Source organism: Panthera uncia, chromosome F2 (genome assembly GCF_023721935.1).
Source record: "Panthera uncia isolate 11264 chromosome F2, Puncia_PCG_1.0, whole genome shotgun sequence".
Taxonomy (NCBI): domain Eukaryota; kingdom Metazoa; phylum Chordata; class Mammalia; order Carnivora; family Felidae; genus Panthera; species Panthera uncia.
This window is the reverse complement of record NC_064812.1, coordinates 49560275-49578090: the sequence shown is the minus strand read 5'-3', so window position 1 is coordinate 49578090 and position 17816 is coordinate 49560275. Positions and strand designations below refer to the sequence as shown.

At 37.2% G+C, this 17816-nt stretch overlaps 1 protein-coding gene across 2 annotated transcripts in view; it reads left to right on the top strand.

Moving 5' to 3' along the window:
• LRRCC1 (leucine rich repeat and coiled-coil centrosomal protein 1) overlaps positions 1–17816 on the top strand; it is a 47416-nt gene that overhangs the window by 14452 nt on the left and 15148 nt on the right. For both annotated transcript variants that reach the window (XM_049633217.1, XM_049633216.1), the window contains 5 exons: positions 10878–11071; positions 11351–11498; positions 12786–12934; positions 16576–16780; positions 17629–17768. In XM_049633217.1, the coding sequence (XP_049489174.1) occupies positions 10878–11071; positions 11351–11498; positions 12786–12934; positions 16576–16780; positions 17629–17768 (836 nt within the window). The remainder of the gene's footprint in view (positions 1–10877; positions 11072–11350; positions 11499–12785; positions 12935–16575; positions 16781–17628; positions 17769–17816) is intronic.

Below are 17816 nucleotides of genomic sequence, written 5' to 3'. Positions count from 1 at the left end.
GAGAGTGGGCACTTTCGTCTTGTTTCTCATCTTAGGAGAGCCTTCAATATTTCACAATTCAGTATGATGTTAGTCTTATGTTTTTCATAATTGCCTTTTTATCAACTTAAGGAGTTTACTTCTGTCCCAAATTTGCTGAGTTTTCTGATGTTGTTGATATTTTTTTGTCAAATGCTTTTTCTGATCTTATGGTTTTCTTTTTTACTCACATAATAGTGTAAATTACATTGATTAATTTCCAAGTGTTAAACAAACATTGCATTTTTTAAACCTCATTTAATTATGATATAGGATCCTTTTGTATATTCTTGGATTTAGTTTCTAATCAATGTTTTATGAGGGTTTTACAAATTTGCTCATGAGGAATATTTCTTTTTACTTTAATTGTAGCATGAGGATTTGTGTCTTCTCTCTCTCTCCCTCTCTCTCTCTCTTATTTCATGTATTTTTTTTTTCTTGGTCTTGGTCAGTTTACCAAGGGCTTTGTTTTTCTTTACAAAAATCAGTTTTGTTAGTTTTTCTTAAGTTTATTTATTTGACAGAGAGAGAGAGAGCGAGCAGGGAAGGGGCAGAGAGAGAGAGAGACAGAGTATCCCAAGCAGGCTCAGCGCTGTCAGCCCAGAGCCCGATGCTGGGCTTGATCCTGCGAACCATGAGATCAGAGCTGAAATCAAGAGACACTCAACCAACTGAGCCACCCAGGTGCCCCAGTTTTGTTAATTTTATCTGCTTTCTGTTTTCTGTATTATTGATTCCTACATTTTTTTATTTCTTCTATTTACTTTTGAGTATACCCTTCATTTTTCAGCTCTTTTTTTCCCTTTTTTTTTTAACTTAAATTTTGGTTAATTAACGTAGTGCAGTATTGGTTTCAGGAATAGAATTCAGTGATTCATCACCTGCATACAACACTCAGTGCTCATCACAAGTTCCCTTATTAGTACCCATGACCCATCTAGGCCCTCTCCCACCCACCTCCCTCTGTCAACCCGTAGTTTGTTCTCTGTCATTAAGACTCTCTTGTGGTTTATTTCCCTCCCTTCTCTCCCCCTTCCATATGTTCATGTTTTGTTTCTTTAATTCCACAAATGAGTGAGATCATATGGTATTCATCTTTTCTCTGATTGACTTATTTTGCTTAGCATAATACATTCTAACTCCAGCCACCTTGTTGCAAATGGCAAGATTTCATTCATTTTGATGTCTGAGTAATATTGCATTGAATATATATATACCACCTCTTTATTCATCAGTCGGTAGACATTTGGGCTCTCTCCATAGTTTGGCTATTGTTGATAATGCTGCTATAAATATCCGAGTCGTGTGTGTGTGTCCTTTGGGTAAATACCTAATAGTCCCATTGCTGGATTGTAGAGTAGTTCTATTTTTAGTTTCTTGAGGAACCTTCACACTGTTCTTCAGCGTGGCCGCACCAGTTTGCATTCCCACCAACAGTATAAGAGAGCTCCCCTTTCTCTGCATCCCCCCAATACCTGATGTTTCTTTTTTTAATTTTTAATTTTTTAACTTACATCCCAATTAGTTAGTATATAGTGCAACAGTGATTTCAGGAGTAGATTCCTTAATGCCCCTTACCCATTTAGCCCATCCCCCTTCCAGCAACTCTCTGTTCTCCATATTTAAGAGTCTCTTATGCTTTGTTCCCCTCCCTGTTTTTATATTATTTTTGCTTCCCTTCCCTTATATTCATCTGTTCTGTGTCTTAAAGCCTTTATATGAGTTAAGTCGTATGATTTTTGTCTTTCTCTGACTAATGTCACTTAGCATAATACCCTCTAGTTGTATCCACGTAGTTGCAAATGGCAAGATGTCATTCTTTTTGATTGCCAAGTAATACTCCATTGTATATATATATATATATACCACATCTTCTTTATCCATTCATCCATCGATGGACATTTGGGCTCTTTCCATACTTTGGCTATTGTTGATAGTGCTGCTATAAACATGGGGGTGCATGTGTCCCTTCAAAACAGCGCACCTGTATCCCTTGGATAAATGCCTAGTAGTGCAATTGCTGGGTCATAGGGTAGTTCTATTTTTAATTTTTTGAGGAACCTCTATACTGTTTTCCAGAGTGGCTGCACTGGTTTGCATTCCCACCAGCAATGCAAAAGAGATCCTCTTTCTCCACATCCTCGCCAACGTCTATTGTTGCCTGAGTTGTTAACGTTAGCCATGCTGACAGGTGTGAGGTGGTATCTCACTGTGGTTTTGATTTGTATTTCCCTGATGATGAATGACGTTGAGCATCTTTTCATGTGTCTGTTAGCCACCTGGATGTCTTTGGAAAATTGTCTATTCATGTCTTCTGCCCATTTCTTACTAGGTTATTTGTTTTTGGGTGTTGCATTTGGGTGTTGTTTGTAAGTTTTTTACAGATTTTGGATACTAACCCCTTATTAGATTTGTCTTTCACAGATACCTTCTCGCATTCTGTAGACTGCCTTTTAGTTTTGTTGATTGTTTCCTTTGCCGTGCAGAAGCTTATCTTGATTAAGTCCCAATAGTTGACGTTTGCTTTCCTTTCCCTTGCCTTCGGCGATGTGTCTGCTAAGAAGCTGCCGTAGCCGAGGTGAAAGAGGTTGCTGCCTGTGTTCTCCTCTAGGATTTTAATGGTTTCCTGTCTCACATTTAGGTCTTTCATCACATTTGGGTCTTATTTATGTGTATGGTGTAAGAAAGTGGTCCATGGGCACCTGGGTGGCTCAGTTGGTTAGACGTCTGACTCTTGATTTTGGCTCAGGTTATGATCTCATGGTTTTTGAGTTCAAGCCTTGTATTGGGCTTTGCAGTGACAGTGCGGAGGCTGCTTGTGGTTCTGTCTGCCACTCCCCTGCTTGCTGTCTCTTCGGAAGTAAACATTAAAAAACGAAAAAAAGGAAAGTGGTCCAGTTTCATTCTTCTGCATGTAGCCATCCAGTTATCCCAACACCATTTGTTGAAGAGACTTTTTTCCATTGGATGTTCTTTCCTGCTTCGTCAAGGATGAGTTGACCTTATAGTTCTGGATCTATTTCTGGGTTTTCTATTCTGTTGCATTGATCTGTGTGTCTCTTCTTGTGCCAATACCATACTGCCTTCATCACTACAGCTTTGTAATATAGCTTGAAATCTGGAATTGTGACCCCTTTAGTTTTGTTTTTCTTTTTCAGGATTGCTTTGGTTATTTGGGGTCTTTTGTGGTTCCATACAAATTTTAGGGTTGTTCTAGCTCTGTGAAGAATGCTGGTGGTATTTTGATAGGGATTGCATTAAGTGGGTAGATTGCTTTGGGTAGTACAGATATTTTAACAATGTTTGTTCTTCCAACTCATGAGCATGGAATGCTTTTCCATTTCTTTATGTTCTCTTCTATTTCTTTCATAAGTGTTTTATAGTTTTCAGAGTGTAGATCTTTTACCTCTTTAGTTAGGCTTATTCCTAGGTATCTTCCTGTTTTTGGTGTAATTGCACATGGGATCAATTTCTTGATTTCTTTTTCTGCTGTTCGTTATTGGTATATAGAAATGCAATAGATTTCTGCATGTTGATTTTATATCCTTTGACTTTGCTGAATTAATGTATTAGTTCTAGCACTTTTTAGTAGGGTTTCGGGTTTTCTGCATTGAGTATTATGTCACCTTTAAATAATGGAAGTTTGACTTCTTCATTACCAGTTTGGATGTCTTTTATTTCTTTTTGTTGTCTGATTACTGAGGCTAAGACTTCCCGTACTATGTTAACTAGTAATGGTGAAAATGGACTTTTTAAAAAAATTTTATTTATTAATTTGAGAGAGAGTGTGAGAGGCAAAGAGAGGGAAAGAAAGAATCCCAAGTAGGCCCCATTCTGTCAGCACATGCAGGGTTCAGTCCCACAAATCATGAGATCATGACCTGAGCTGAAATCAAGAGTTGGTCGCTTAACCAGTTGAATCAGTCACGTGCCCAAGAGTGAACATCCTTGTCTTATTCCTGATTGTATGGAAAAGGCTCTCAGTTTTTCCCCATTGAGGATGATATTAGCTGTGGGTCTTTTGTATATGGTCTTTATGATATTGAGGTATGTTCCATCTCTCCCTACTTTGTTCATGGTTTTTATTAACAATGGTGGCTGTATTTTGTCACTTTTCCTGCATCTGTTGACAGAATCATATGGTTCTTAGCCTTTCTTTTATTAATGTGGTGTATCACATTGATTGATTTACATATGTTGAACCAGCCCCACAGCCTAGGAGTAAACCCTACTTGATCATGGTGAATAATTCTTTTAATGTACTGTTGAATTTGATTTGCTAGTATCTTGTTGAGAATTTTTGCATCCAAGCTCATCAGGGATATTGGCCTGTAATTCTCCTTTTCGTGGGGTCTTTGTCAGGTTTTGGAATCAAGGTAATGCTGGCTATGTAGAATGAGTTTGGAAGTTTTCCTTCTATTTCTATTTCTTGGAACAGTTTGAGAATAGGTATTAGCTCTTCTTTAAATGTCTGGTATAATATGCCTGAGAAGCCATGTGGCCCAGGATTCTTGTTTGTTGGAAGATTTTTTTTTTTTTAATGTTATTTATTTTGAGGGAGAGAGGGAGGGAGAGAGAATAGGGGAGGGGTGGAGAGAGGGAGAGACAGAATTCCAAGCAGTCTCCACACTGTCCATGCAGAACTTGACGGGGAGGCTCAAACTCATGAACCGTGAGATCATGACATGAGCCGAAATCAAGAGTCAGATGCCCATAGGCACCCTTTTGGGAGATTTTTGATTACTGATTCAATTTCTTTGCTGGTTATGGGTCTGTTCAAATTTTCTATTTCTTCCTGTTTCTGTTTTGCAGGAAATTTTTTCCAGATTGCACAGTTTTTTGGCATATAATTTTTCATAGTATTCTCTTATAATTGTATTTCTGTGGTGTTGGTTGTGATCTCTTCCATTCATGATTTTATCTATTTGGATCCTTTCTCTCTTCTTTTTGGTAAGTCTGGCTAGGGTTTTATCAATGTCATTAATCCTTTCAAAGAACCAACTCTTAGTTTCGTTGATCTGCTCTACTGTTTTTGTTGCTGTTTGTTTCTGTATCATTTATTTCTCCTCTAATCTTTATTATTTCCTTTCTGCTGGCTTTAGGCTGCATTTGCTGTTCCATTTCTAGCTCCTTTAGGTTTAAGGTTCGGTTTGGGAGCTTTCTTGCTTCTTGAGGTAGGCCTGATTTGCAATATAATTCCCTCTTAGGACTTCCTTTGCTGCATCCCAAAGGTTTTGGACAGTCCATCTTTTTATTTTCATTTGCTTCCATGTATTTTTTTATTTCTTTAATTTTCTGGTTAACCCATTCATTCTTTAGTAGGATGTTCTTTAACATCCATGTATTTGAGGGATTTCCAAATTTTTTCTTGTGGTTGACTTCAAGTTTCATAACATTATATTCCAGAAATAGGCATGGTACGATCTTGATCTTTTTGTACTTGTTGAGGGCTGATTCGTGACCCAGTATGTGATCTATTCTGGAGAATGTTCCATGTGCACTCGAAAGGAATGTGTATTCTGTTGCTTTAGGAAGAAATGTTCTGAATATATCTGTTAAGTCCATCCTGTCCGGTGTGTCATTCAAAGCCATTGTTTCCTTGTTGATTTTCTGCCTAAGCGAACTGTTCATTGCTGTTACGTGAGGTGTTAAATCCCTTACTATTATTGTATTATTATCAATGAGTTTCCTTCTGTTTGTTATTCATTGCTTTATATATTTGGGTGTTCTCAGGTTGGGTCATAAATATAGCCCTCTTAATTATGATATAATGCCCTCCTTCATCTCTTTGTACAGTCTTTGTTTTAAAATCTACTTTGTCTGATATAAGTAGGGCTACTCCCACTTTCTTTTGACATTCATTAGCATGCTAGATGGTTCTCCATCCCCTCACTTTGAATCTGCAAGTGTCTTTAGGTCTAAAATGAGTCTCTTCTAGGTAGCATATAGATGGATCTTGTTTTGTTTATCCATTCTGGCACCTTTTGTCTTTTGATTGGAGCATGTAGTCCATTTACATCCAGAGTAATTATTGAAAGATATGAATTTAGTGCCATTGTGTTACCTGTTCCTGGTGATGCTCTTTGGTCCTTTCTAATCTTCGTTGCTTTTGGTCTTTTTTTTTTCCTCAAAGAATTCCCCTTAAAATTTCTTACACAGTTGATTTAGTGGTCACAAACTCCTTTAGTTCTTGTTTGTCTGGGAAACTATTTCTCTTTGTATTTTGAATGACAGCCTTGCCAGATACAGTATTCTTGGCTGAATATTTTTCCATTCAGCACATTGAATATATCTTGCCACTCCTTTCTGACCTGCCAAGTTTCTATGGACAGTTCTGCTGCAAATCTGATCTATCTTCCCTTGTAGGTTAAGGACTTTTTTTCCCTTGCTGTTTGCAGGATTCTTTCCTTATCAGTGGATTTTGTGAATTTGACTACATGTGTTGGCAATGCCTGGCTTTTGTTGAATTTAATGAAGGTTCTCTGTGCTTTTGGATTTTAATGTCTGTGTCCTTCGCCAGATTAGGGAAGTTTTTAGCTATAATTTGCTCATGTAAACCTTCTGCCACTCTTTCTCTCTTTTCATCTTCTGGGACTCTTATGATACAAATGTTGTTATATTTTAATAAATCACTGTGTTATAAGTCTTTGTGATCCCTGACCTTTGTTTCCCTCTTTTCAGCTTCATTATTTTCCATAATTTTATCTTCTGTATTGCTAATTTGCTCCTCTGCCTTGTTCCATCCTTGTTTTTGTGGCCTCCATTTGGGTTTGTATCTCGGTTTTAGCATTTTTAATTTTGGCCTGACAAGATTTTAGTTCTTTTATCTCTGCAGAAAGGGATTCTCTGATGTCTTCTATGCTTTTTTCAAACCCAACTAGTATCCTTATAGTTAGTTCAGACACCTTACTTATGTCTACATTGATTAAATCCCTGGCTGGCATTTCTTCCTGTTCTTTCTTTTGAGGTAAATTCCTCTGTCTTGTCATTTTAGAGGAAGAAAAACAATAATAATAATAACAGGATGAAATAAAAATTTTAAATTAAATTTCTATCAAATAAAGGAAGGTAGGCCTAAGCTTGTTTTGGTCTGCTTAAGAGAAGCTTGAAGAAAAAAGAAAAGAGAAAAAAAATTAAAAATTAAAAAAATAATAATAAATTTTGTTCATTCTGCATCCAAGAAATAAAAGAAAAAAACCAACAAAAAAACAGAAGCAACAACAGCAAATGAACAACAACAAAAAAAACCCAAACGAAGCTAGATCACCTAGAGCTGAAATTTTGCAGCAGTCTATGATCAGCAGACTGAGCTCATGGAAGGCATTGGTGTTCTTCTGGGGGAGTGGCCTGTTTCTCTGATTCTCCAATGGACTTAATCCTAGTGGAGATGTGCCTGGAAGGCACAGGTGGCCGGTACTTGGTTTAACAGTTCTGTTTTCCACTTGGTGGCGTTGTTTATCTCACTGGGGTAGATACTTATTGGTGGGCTAATGGTAAAAATGGCTTCACTCTGCTCTCTAGTCTCCAGAGTGGGATGTTTGTGCCCACACAGATGGACGATCAGTCTCCCCTCCTGTGTCCTCAGCTCCCCGCCTTTCCCGTCTGTGTCCTAGCTGTCTGCCTACCAGGAAGCACCTCTCCAGAGTTTTGTCTCAGGTGAGGCTCTGTTTTGGAACCCCACACTTCAGAGACCCCCACGGTTTGAAACCACAGTGATCTGAGGGAGCATCTCACCATCCTGTGGCCAGGGCCACCTTGTCACTGGAAATAGTTGCATCACCATGCCGTGGCAGTGGCTCAGTTTATGGTAAATCACAACACACAGCTGGCACCAGGATTTGCTGCCCTCAGCTGACTTCATTGTTCTTATATGGGTGAATGTGGTAGCGTGATAGCACCCACTAGGTCTTTTGCCTGGGGAGAGAGCTTATCACCTGTACCAAATGCACTCCAAGCAGGGGAACTGCTTCTCCCCGGGGGACCCAGGGGATCCTTGGACACTGCTGCCTGCTCCTGGTGTTCCACCCTGCTTCTTTGCCAGAGCACCAGCCAGGCTGAGCTCTGAAACTTTAGACACTGCTGTGTATAAAAACGGATAGTAGTGATACCATCTCCTTTTTCCTTTGTCATTGCTTTTGGGGAACAGTCTTCTTGTGCAGACCCCTGTTCATGTTTTCACTCCCCCTCTAGCTGCTTTCAGGGGGAGTGTCTTCTTGCACAAACTCAATACACTGCTGTCTCTCACCCTGTGACTTTCTCCTCTCTGTGAAAATGGCTCCTTCCCCTCTGCTGCACCACAGCTCTTCTCTCCCTCAATTCATCTCTCTGTGCTGTACCTGCAGTGTTCTCTCCCTCAAATTACGTAGGTTGTTCTATTAATCCTCAGATCGATTTCCTAGGTGTTCAGAATGGTTTAATGTTGATTTAGCTGTATTTAGGGGACAAGTCCAGAGTCCTCTTACTACTCCACGGTCTTAACTCCCCATTTTTTAGATTCTTAATGTAAGTGCTTAGATTACTGATTTTACACCAGTCGTCTAGTTAAATTAAACATTTAAAGCAATAAAAAATTTTAAACACTGCGTTAGCTACATTTCACAAATTTTTAGACATCTGTTTTCATCATCTAGCTGTAAGTATTTTCTAATTTCTCTTGTGATTTCTTCCTTCATCCAAGGATGATTTAGAACTGTCTTATTTAATTTTCAAATATTTGTGGTTCCTAGACATGTTTATTGCTAGTAACTTCTAATTTCCTTCCATTTTGTCAGAGAACATTCTGGATAATTTTACTCTTTAAATTTACTGAGACTTATTTTATAGCCCAGCATATGGTCTATCTTGGTGGATCTTTGTGCACTTGAACAGAATGTGTATTGTAAACTTGTTAAGTCAGGATGACTAATAGTATTTTAAGATGACTTGTATCATTACTGATTTTTGTGTCTAGTTCTATCAGTTGCTGATAGTGATTTTTTAAAAATTTATTTGTTGTCTGGTTCTAGCCCTTGCATGCAAGGTGTTGAAATCTCCATCTAAGAGTGTAGATTGGTCTGTTTCTTACTTTAATTCTCTGAACATTTGCTTATTATATTTTGAAGCTCTGGTATTAAGCATGTACGTGTTTACAACTGCTTTGTCTTCCTAATGAAATGTTCCTCTTTGTCTCTGGAAGTATTGTTTTCTCGAAGTCTGTTATATGTGATATTAATATAGCCATTCCAGCCTTCTTATGCTTGTAATTTATATGATAAATCTTTTTTCTTTAATCAGTTTTTAATAAGCGCCTTATTGAGTTATAATTCACTTACTGTGCAATTCAGTTGTACGCATTAGCAGTCACTACCATTTCCCTCCAGTCCTAGGCAGCCACTGGTAAATTTTATTTTTCTCTGGATTTGCCTATTTTGGAAATTTCATGTAAATAGAGTCATACAATATGTGGCCTTTTGTGACTATTTTTTCACTTAGTATAATGTTTTCAGGTTTTATCTATTTTGTAGCATGTATCAGTACTTCATTTTTTTGTGTGTCAGCCAATCTATTGAGTGAATATACCACACTTTATCCATTCTTTTTGTGTATTTTGGGTAATTTCCATTTTTTGACTATTATGAGAAATGCTGCTATGAACATTAATGAGTAAGCTTTTGCGTAGACACAGGTTTTCATTTCTTTTTGCTATGTATCTAGTAGTGAAATTGCTAGGTCACATAGTAACTATGTGTATAAGCTTTGACCTCGCCAACTCTGTATATGCTCACCACAATTATGTCTACCATCTGTCATCATACAATGTTACTGCAGTACCACTGACTGTATTCCCTATGCTGATTTATTCGTTCCATAACTAGAAACCTCTACCTTCCCATCTCTTTCACTCATTTCTCTCATCCCTCAGTCCCCTCCACTGTGGAAACCACCAGTTTGTTCTCTGTATTTATGGGTCACTTTATGATTTTTTTGTACGTTTGTTCGTTAGTTTTGATTTTTAGATTCCACATATGGGTGAAATCATATGGTGTTGTCTTTCTCTGACTTACTTCACTTAGCAAAATACCTAGGTCCATCCATGTTGTCATAAATGGCAATATCTCGTTCTTTTTTTATACCCAAGTAATAGTCTGTTGTTTTTTGCTTATTTGAATATTTGAGTCCTCTCAAGTTAGGTCTCCACTGATTGCGTTTTCCCTTGAGAATAGGTCATATTTTGTTGGTTTTTCCTATGGTGAATAGTTTTGGATTTTATCCTGGACATTGTGAATGTTAGGTTGTGGAGACTTCAGATGCTATTACAGCCCTCCAAAGACTGATACTTCAGATGTAGAAACATTTAACTTGCTTTCACTCGAACTATAAATTTGTCTGTCTTGGACAGCAGTTTATTTTTTCTTATATTTTACTGGCTTCTTGTAGTCTGTACTAGCCTGTGATTCTTTAGGCCCAAAGGTGTATGGTTTTTCTACCTGAAACTTCAGATTCCCTACGTACTGCTGATTGTGTTAAGCTCTCAAGTGAAAAAAAACCATAAAAATAGAAACACCCTGTTCTGGTCATTTTTTCTAAGTGTCAGCTATAGAATAAGCCAGCTTTTGTTCACTTTCCAGGGTGTCCACAAACAGTTTTTGTTTATTGTTGTTTATATTTTTCCTAGAGTTTGTGATTGCTGTCCTGAGAATCAACCTTGTCAGAACTTATTTGTCCATACCAGAAGCTGAATTTCCTGTCTTTAATTCTAAACATACCTAGTTTATAAACTCCTAATCTTGTAAAAAGTCATAATGTTTTAGGAGATATCACATTTAAATCTTTTATACTGAATTGAACTTTAACAAACCTTGTTGGTTCTTTTATTCTAGACTTCCGATTCTTTAATAAGTAATGTGCCCGAGAAAGATCTCAGACCAAAAAGAGATACGGATATGACTTCTGAAAGCGAATATGGAAACAGAAAAGAATGTAATAAGAGAATTCCTCGAAGATCAAAAATCCCATACTATTCCAAAACTATTCAGACTATTAAGCACCACAACAAAAACAACCCTCTTATGAGGTAATTGTTTTAGTTTTAGAAATATGAATAAGGCGCAGAGATACAAGTTAATACTGTTGGCTTGTTCCTTTAAAGCTTAGAGCGATATTTCTTACTTTTCTAATGTCAGAGACATTACATTTGACTTTTCAGCCTTGCTGGCTCAGATTTGATCAGCACGTTTATATACATTTATACAAAAGGATCCCTTTCTCTGATAGACCGTCATTACCTAAGTTGTGTAAAGTAGAATAAATACTATACATTTCTGAGTTATTACCTGTGTTTTTCTCTTTGCAGTTGTAATCGTAAAATGAAACAACCTTTCTTTAAAGACTTATGTGTAAGATCATCTTTAGCAAACTGTAATACATTAGAAGAATCAGAAGAACAGAAAAAGGAGCTCATTAAAGTAGACAATAGTAGCTCAGAAGACACCACTTACCGGGTATGGCATAGGAGATTAAGAAAAAATGAATGTGAATAATCTTAGTTTTAAATGTAGAATTAGTCCTAGTAAAATAATGCATGTTTTTATGAGCAAAAAATACTGCATATAATTTTATTAGGGTGATGGTTTGGGTTGTTTTTCCCTTCCTGATTTGCAGATTTTGTGTAACACTATTTTTGCGAATTGTAAAGGAATGAAAATTATACATTTATCTAAGGTCAGATTTTGGTGAAATCATTTGTTACATGCTTATGGAGAAAAAAACATCAGAATTTTCAAAGTCTTATTTCTTAAAACAGTGGTTCCTTTCTTTTGGGTCTCAGACCCTTTTAAATTTCTAAGGAAATTTATGGGTCTTCTCTGAGAAGTCTACTTTACACACTCAAAAAATGTGTATAATTTCAAAGTTTTCACGTACTCTGCTGAAACCCAATTTTAGATGCATAGATCCCAGATTAAGAGGGCTTTAAGGGCACCCAGTAGAGCGTACAATTCTTTATCTCGGGGTTGTGAATTTGAGCCCTGCGTTGGGCAGGGAGCTTAACTTAAAAAGAAAAAAAAAAGGCCTTTAGGAATTTAAATATTCTTCAGTATTTGCCTTAATCACTCTCATGTTGTTAAGAATTTTAGTACACATTGATTTATATTTTCCATCAATTTGCCCTTGCTTTATTTGTGAAGTGCTACTTACACTTTCAATTGTAATGTGCATTGTTGTTCCAGTAGAATAATTGCTTTTTAACCTGTATCACACCTTTCATGCCATTGGTTTCCTCCCCCTATTCTCAAGTATAGAGGCTTTAATGTTTGAAAGATAATAATCACTAGGACAATAATAATACCAGCTAACATTTATTGAGTGCCTTTTATGTACCAGGCACTGTTCTCCACTGTTCTATATAGTGCTTTACTTCCATTAGTTTGTTTAATTCTTACCACAGCCCTTTAAATTAGATAACTATTGGGGCGCCTGGGTGGCTCAGTCGGCTAAGCATCCGACTTCAGCTCAGGTCACAATCTCTCAGTCCGTGAGTTCGAGCCCCGCATCTGGCTCTGGGCTGATGGCTCAGAGCCTGGAGCCTGCTTCCAATTCTGTGTCTCCCTCTCTCTCTGCCCCTCCCCCATTCATGCTCTGTCTCTCTCTGTCTCAAAAAGAAATAAAATGTTAAAAAAATTTTTTTTTAATTAGATAACTATTATTTCTATATTACAAATGATAAAATTGAGGCAGTGAAAGGTTAGGTAACTTTTCTAGGTTCACATAACCCTATTGTTTTCTTTCAGACACTCCTTCAACAACTAGACCAAGAGAGAGAGAAGAGGTGGAAAGCTGAACAAGCTGAAAAGAAACTTAGGAATTATATTGATGAACTGCACAAACATGCAAAGGAGAAAAAAGGTTTTCATGCCCTGGCTATGCTCACCACAGATAGGTAAGGGCAAAGTCTGTAAATCTAACTTGGAACTGGAGTACCTCAGTTTACACTAGCTGTAGTAAGACCAAAGACAATGTATGTGGTTTTAGTTTGTTTTGAACTCATTTTATTTAAAGATTTAATGCTTTATAAGTTTTTTTTGTAAATGAAGGATTCAGGGTACACTTATTTGCCGTCAAGCTGCTGCCCTCAAGCTGAGAAGTGTTAGATAAGTTTAAGTATTATAAGTGAAGAAGAGCAAGAGACTGGAACAGGGATTGGCAGTTTTTTCCTGTAAAGTGTTGGTTTCTGTTAAGGGTAGGGATTGGCGAACTTTCAGCTTTGGAGGTCATATTTGGTCTCTGTTGCATTTTCTCTTCTGCAGTGGGCTTTGGTACCAGATAGCCCAAGTTTCTTATTCTGGTATTTCTGTTTTTCCATCTTATCCATTTCCATTTCCCATTTTATCTGTTTTGTTTTTGTTTTTGTTTTTTTTGTCCTGTATGTATTCTTTAATGCAGGTTTGTCTTAACTCCATTCTGTAAGAATACCAGTTTTCTGAAATTACAGTAACGTCATCTTCTGTTTCCTGTAGGTAATTATTTCTAAAGTGATACTTTTCCTCAAACGGTTACAAGACTTTTCTCCATAGTTCTTGTTGATTTATGTGTCTTATCCTTGAATGAGCACACTGTTTCTAGATTCAGTATTTGCCAACAGATAGCGTTTGGGAAGTTGTTCTCAGTTCCATTTCCTATCTGTTTGTACAGTGGATAAATTCCCTTCTACGATCTTAATAGATTAGTTAAGTTGATGTACACAGCTCCTAGCCCAATTCCCAGGTTCTTTTAGGCATTTAACTCATAAAATGTTGTGGTACTTGTGTGTTATTTTTTATTCCCCACTACCTACTTCTCTCATACTTTGTACCCATGCATTATAAGGAAAATTATGATACTCATCATGTGTTCTCTGAGAACTTCTGTTATATAAGCATGATGCATTATAGTATTACTATTACTATTACTATTACCACCACCCACCAACTTCCTGCCTTATTTGTTTTGGGACATGCTGTCTTTGACATAAGAAGATGCTGGTCAGGGGTAAAGAAAACAGAATGGATAAATTAACAGTCTATGACGGCCTCAGAAAAACAGTACTCTTATTTGCATTAGGTGCATACTTAGCTAACAGAGTGCAGTGGTAGATTTACAGAGCCCCTGGGACCCTGAGGATATATCCTCCCCCCCCCCCCCCCCCCCACACACACTTTTATGAAGTTGTAGTTTTATGAGGCAAAGCGTGAGTGTTTTAGGGGTGGTTTTTATTTTAGCTTAGTTTTGTTTTTCTTCTAATCAAAATTTCTTCCAGACTTTGACATTATGTTTTCTCTTGTTTTTAATAGTAGGTGTATGAATTTTTGCTTTATTCTGTATTGTAGGTATTATTTAATGGGATTTTTGAGGAAGCAGTGTCTGGGGCTGCTAGCCAGCTTCCATTTAAATTGAAAGGCTTTGGGCACACTTCATCTTTATCCTTGCTTAACTTCTCCATTGTTGTCCATGTTTACCATGTTATATATTCGTTATTTTCTTAAAAATTCAGCTTCAATCATTTCTGATTTGCCTTTTATTTATACCTCAAATGTTCGTTTGGCATTAGATCCTCACACACTTTCATATCCCCTTAAGGGACTTGGTAGGGACTCTGCATTCCTCATCCCTAATAGAGTCTAACATCTAGGTGCCATGTTCTGAATATACATTATTTCAGAAGCTCAATCTTCTCTACTATGCTTTGAACACATAACCTATAAACCCCCAAATCTTTGTATGTCATCCAGATCTCCTTGATGAACAACAGATCTGATCATCTGATTATTTACCAGAAATACCTTGTGTACCTTGCTCATAAGTGTCTTAAATCAGCATGTCCACAAGTAGACTTACCCTGCTCCCTTATTTTATATTCTCTGTTCTAATAAATGATGTGTCTCATCCAGTCAGCCATCAAAGCTAGCAATTTAGGAATCATTTTTTTTTTGCTTCTTTCTTGTTCTCATATCCCCTAACCAGTTGGTATTGGTATCTTCTTTATTCTACTTGCTAAAAGATGTTGAACTATCTTTTCTTTATCCTGAGACTGTAACCTTAGTTTAGGCCCTTATCTCTTGCTTAGATGGTTGTTCTGATTGTACTGATCCATAGCTGCTCTGCCTCATTCACCAAATATGGTGGTCCACAGAATAAAGGCTAATGCTCTTTCACACCAAACTGGCGTTGAGAAAGTAAACAAAGGAAGACCAGTTCGGAGACTACTCTCAAAGGGAAGAGGAGACATAGTAAGGATAAGAATTGGAGAAATGACTACTATAGCACCTGATGGATATATGTACTTTTTTCAGTTGTGGCTTGGAAATTATAGTAAATATATATAGGAGTGGCTGCCTAGCTCAGTAATTTATTCATGAGGCTGTGTCTTTGCTGTTTGTTGTCCCATTTTCTTTTTTAAAAAATTTTTTTAAGTTTATTTATTTTGAGAGAGACAGCGCAAGTGAGGGAGGAGCAGAAAGAGAGTGGAATTGGGGAGAGACAGAATTCCAAGCAGGCTCCACACTGTCAGTGCAGAGCCTGATGCGGGGCTTGAACTCATGAAACCATGAGATCATGACCGGAGCCAAAACCAAGAGTCAGAGGACGCTCAGCTGACTGAGCCACCAGGCACCCATGTTGTACCATTTTCAAACACCAGACTTGTATTCTTTCATCATTTGCCTCTCTGCCTATATAATATTGGTCAAGAGATGAACATCTGACCCAAGCTGGGTAAACGAAATGCCTTAGTCCATGCCCACAGTGATAGGTGCATACAGTGGGCATATGAACCAAATTGGACTAATCAGACCTTTCCTAGAACTCTCTTCTAAGTTGAACTAGAGAAAGATAATCTTTTCTATTTGGTTCTCAGGGCTGTTAGGATGTGAACCCATTTCCTTCTCTCCATACTTACAAGGAATCCTACATTAGGAAAACAGAAACCAGCCTGTAGAGAATTACAAATAGCCCTTATAGTCTTCATGTCCTTGGTTTCAGGGGCTCCTCAGAATAGTGCACCCCATTCTCTGAATGGTCATGTAGGTCAACAGATTCTCTCTTTTAACTTAGTTAAGAGTTTTCAGTTGTAATCAAACGGTTCCAACTATTACAAAGCTGGGATCAATACTTTGTCAAAGTTAACTTCCAGGTATCTATTTATATATCAATTCTCTCTTACAGCTTTGTAACTGTATCCATGTCTCTTCCCTCTCCTTGTACTCCTTGAAGGCACAGGCTGTATCTTAATCCATCTAGCTTGCTTTTAAGCCCATACCTAGCATAATGTCTGAAACAAATTAGGTGTTTAATAAAGTTTTGCTGTTGAATAGCAAAGTTCATATAAGATAAAATTTTATTAATTTGTATGGAGTGTTTCCCTTTTGGCACAGTGTTTTCAGGGATGGGAGAGAGTTGTATTATATTGTTTTTCAGCCATTTTTACCTAATGAGGATTTGAAACCTACTTCAAATTTCCTCTTTACTGTAACCTTTAATATTTACTACAATTTTTAACCTTTTGTATGTGTAATATACTTAAAACCACATTCGATTTCGCTTTAGGTTAAAGGAAATTATATATAAAGAGAGAAATTCCAAAGCACAACTCGAAGTTATGGTTCACAAACTTCAAAATGAAGTAAAAAATCTAAGTATTGAATTAATCAAAGCAAGAGATCAACAAGAGTATCACATTAGACACTTAAGAACCCTGGAAAAAGCATTAGAAAAAATGGAGAGGCAGAAGGGACAACAGCAAGCAGCACAGGTATTTCTGTTTAAATCCATCAACCATGTGAATTAACACAAATTCATAGCTTTCATCTTGAAGCAAGTTTTATTGTTATAGAGTAAACTTCAAAGATGTTAGACTATATGCAAAAATTAATTTAAATGTAACAATTCCTGTGGAATTCTTTCTTTCCTTTTTCTTTTTTTTTTTTAAAGATTTTATTTTGGGCACTTGGGTGGCTCAGTCGGTTAAGTGTCAGACTCTTGATTTCGTCTCAGGTTATGATCTCACGGTTCACGGGTACAAGCCCCCACATCTGGCTCTGTGCTGACAGTGCAGAGCCTACTAGGGATTCTCTCTCCCTCTCTCTCTGACCCTCCACCCCACGTCACTTTCATGCTGAAAATAAAAGTAATCTCTACACCCAATGTAGGGTTTGAACTTAGCAACCCCCCGATCAAGAGTCGGATGCTCTACCAACTGAGCCAATCAGGCCCCCCACTCCCCACCATGGAGTTATTTCTGACTAGCACTTGCAAAGCAGTTTTAAGAATAGTTGGTGGAAATATTGGAGGTTATTAGGCTTATGTTCTGGGAGACAAGTTTTAAAAGTCTCTTTGGGGATCCCGAAGATATTTCATTTTCATGCCTTTTGAGTGGAAGTTATTGAGGTCTATGATGTAACTAAACAATAGTTAATGCTAGTCCGATGCTTCTAAGACTGTACTTTTATGTGACCATGGCATCATTAATTTAATAAATTTGGAAAAAAATCAACTTAGTCACCAGGTTCTATTTAGAAGTCCGTTTTCTTTGGGGAAGTAGCATTAAAATAGAAGCAGGGAGAGTATTATCTAAATACTGTAATGTATATATTTACTCAGATACGACTTATCCAAGAGATGGAGCTCAAAGCTGCTGCTGCTGATAGAGAAATAAACTTACTTAGAACTTCTCTTCATCAAGAAAAGGAACAAGTACAACAACTTCATGAAGTTCTTACATTGAAAGAACAAGAACACAGGTAAATGAAAAATACATCAGGAAAATGACTTTTAAAAATAGAGAAAGA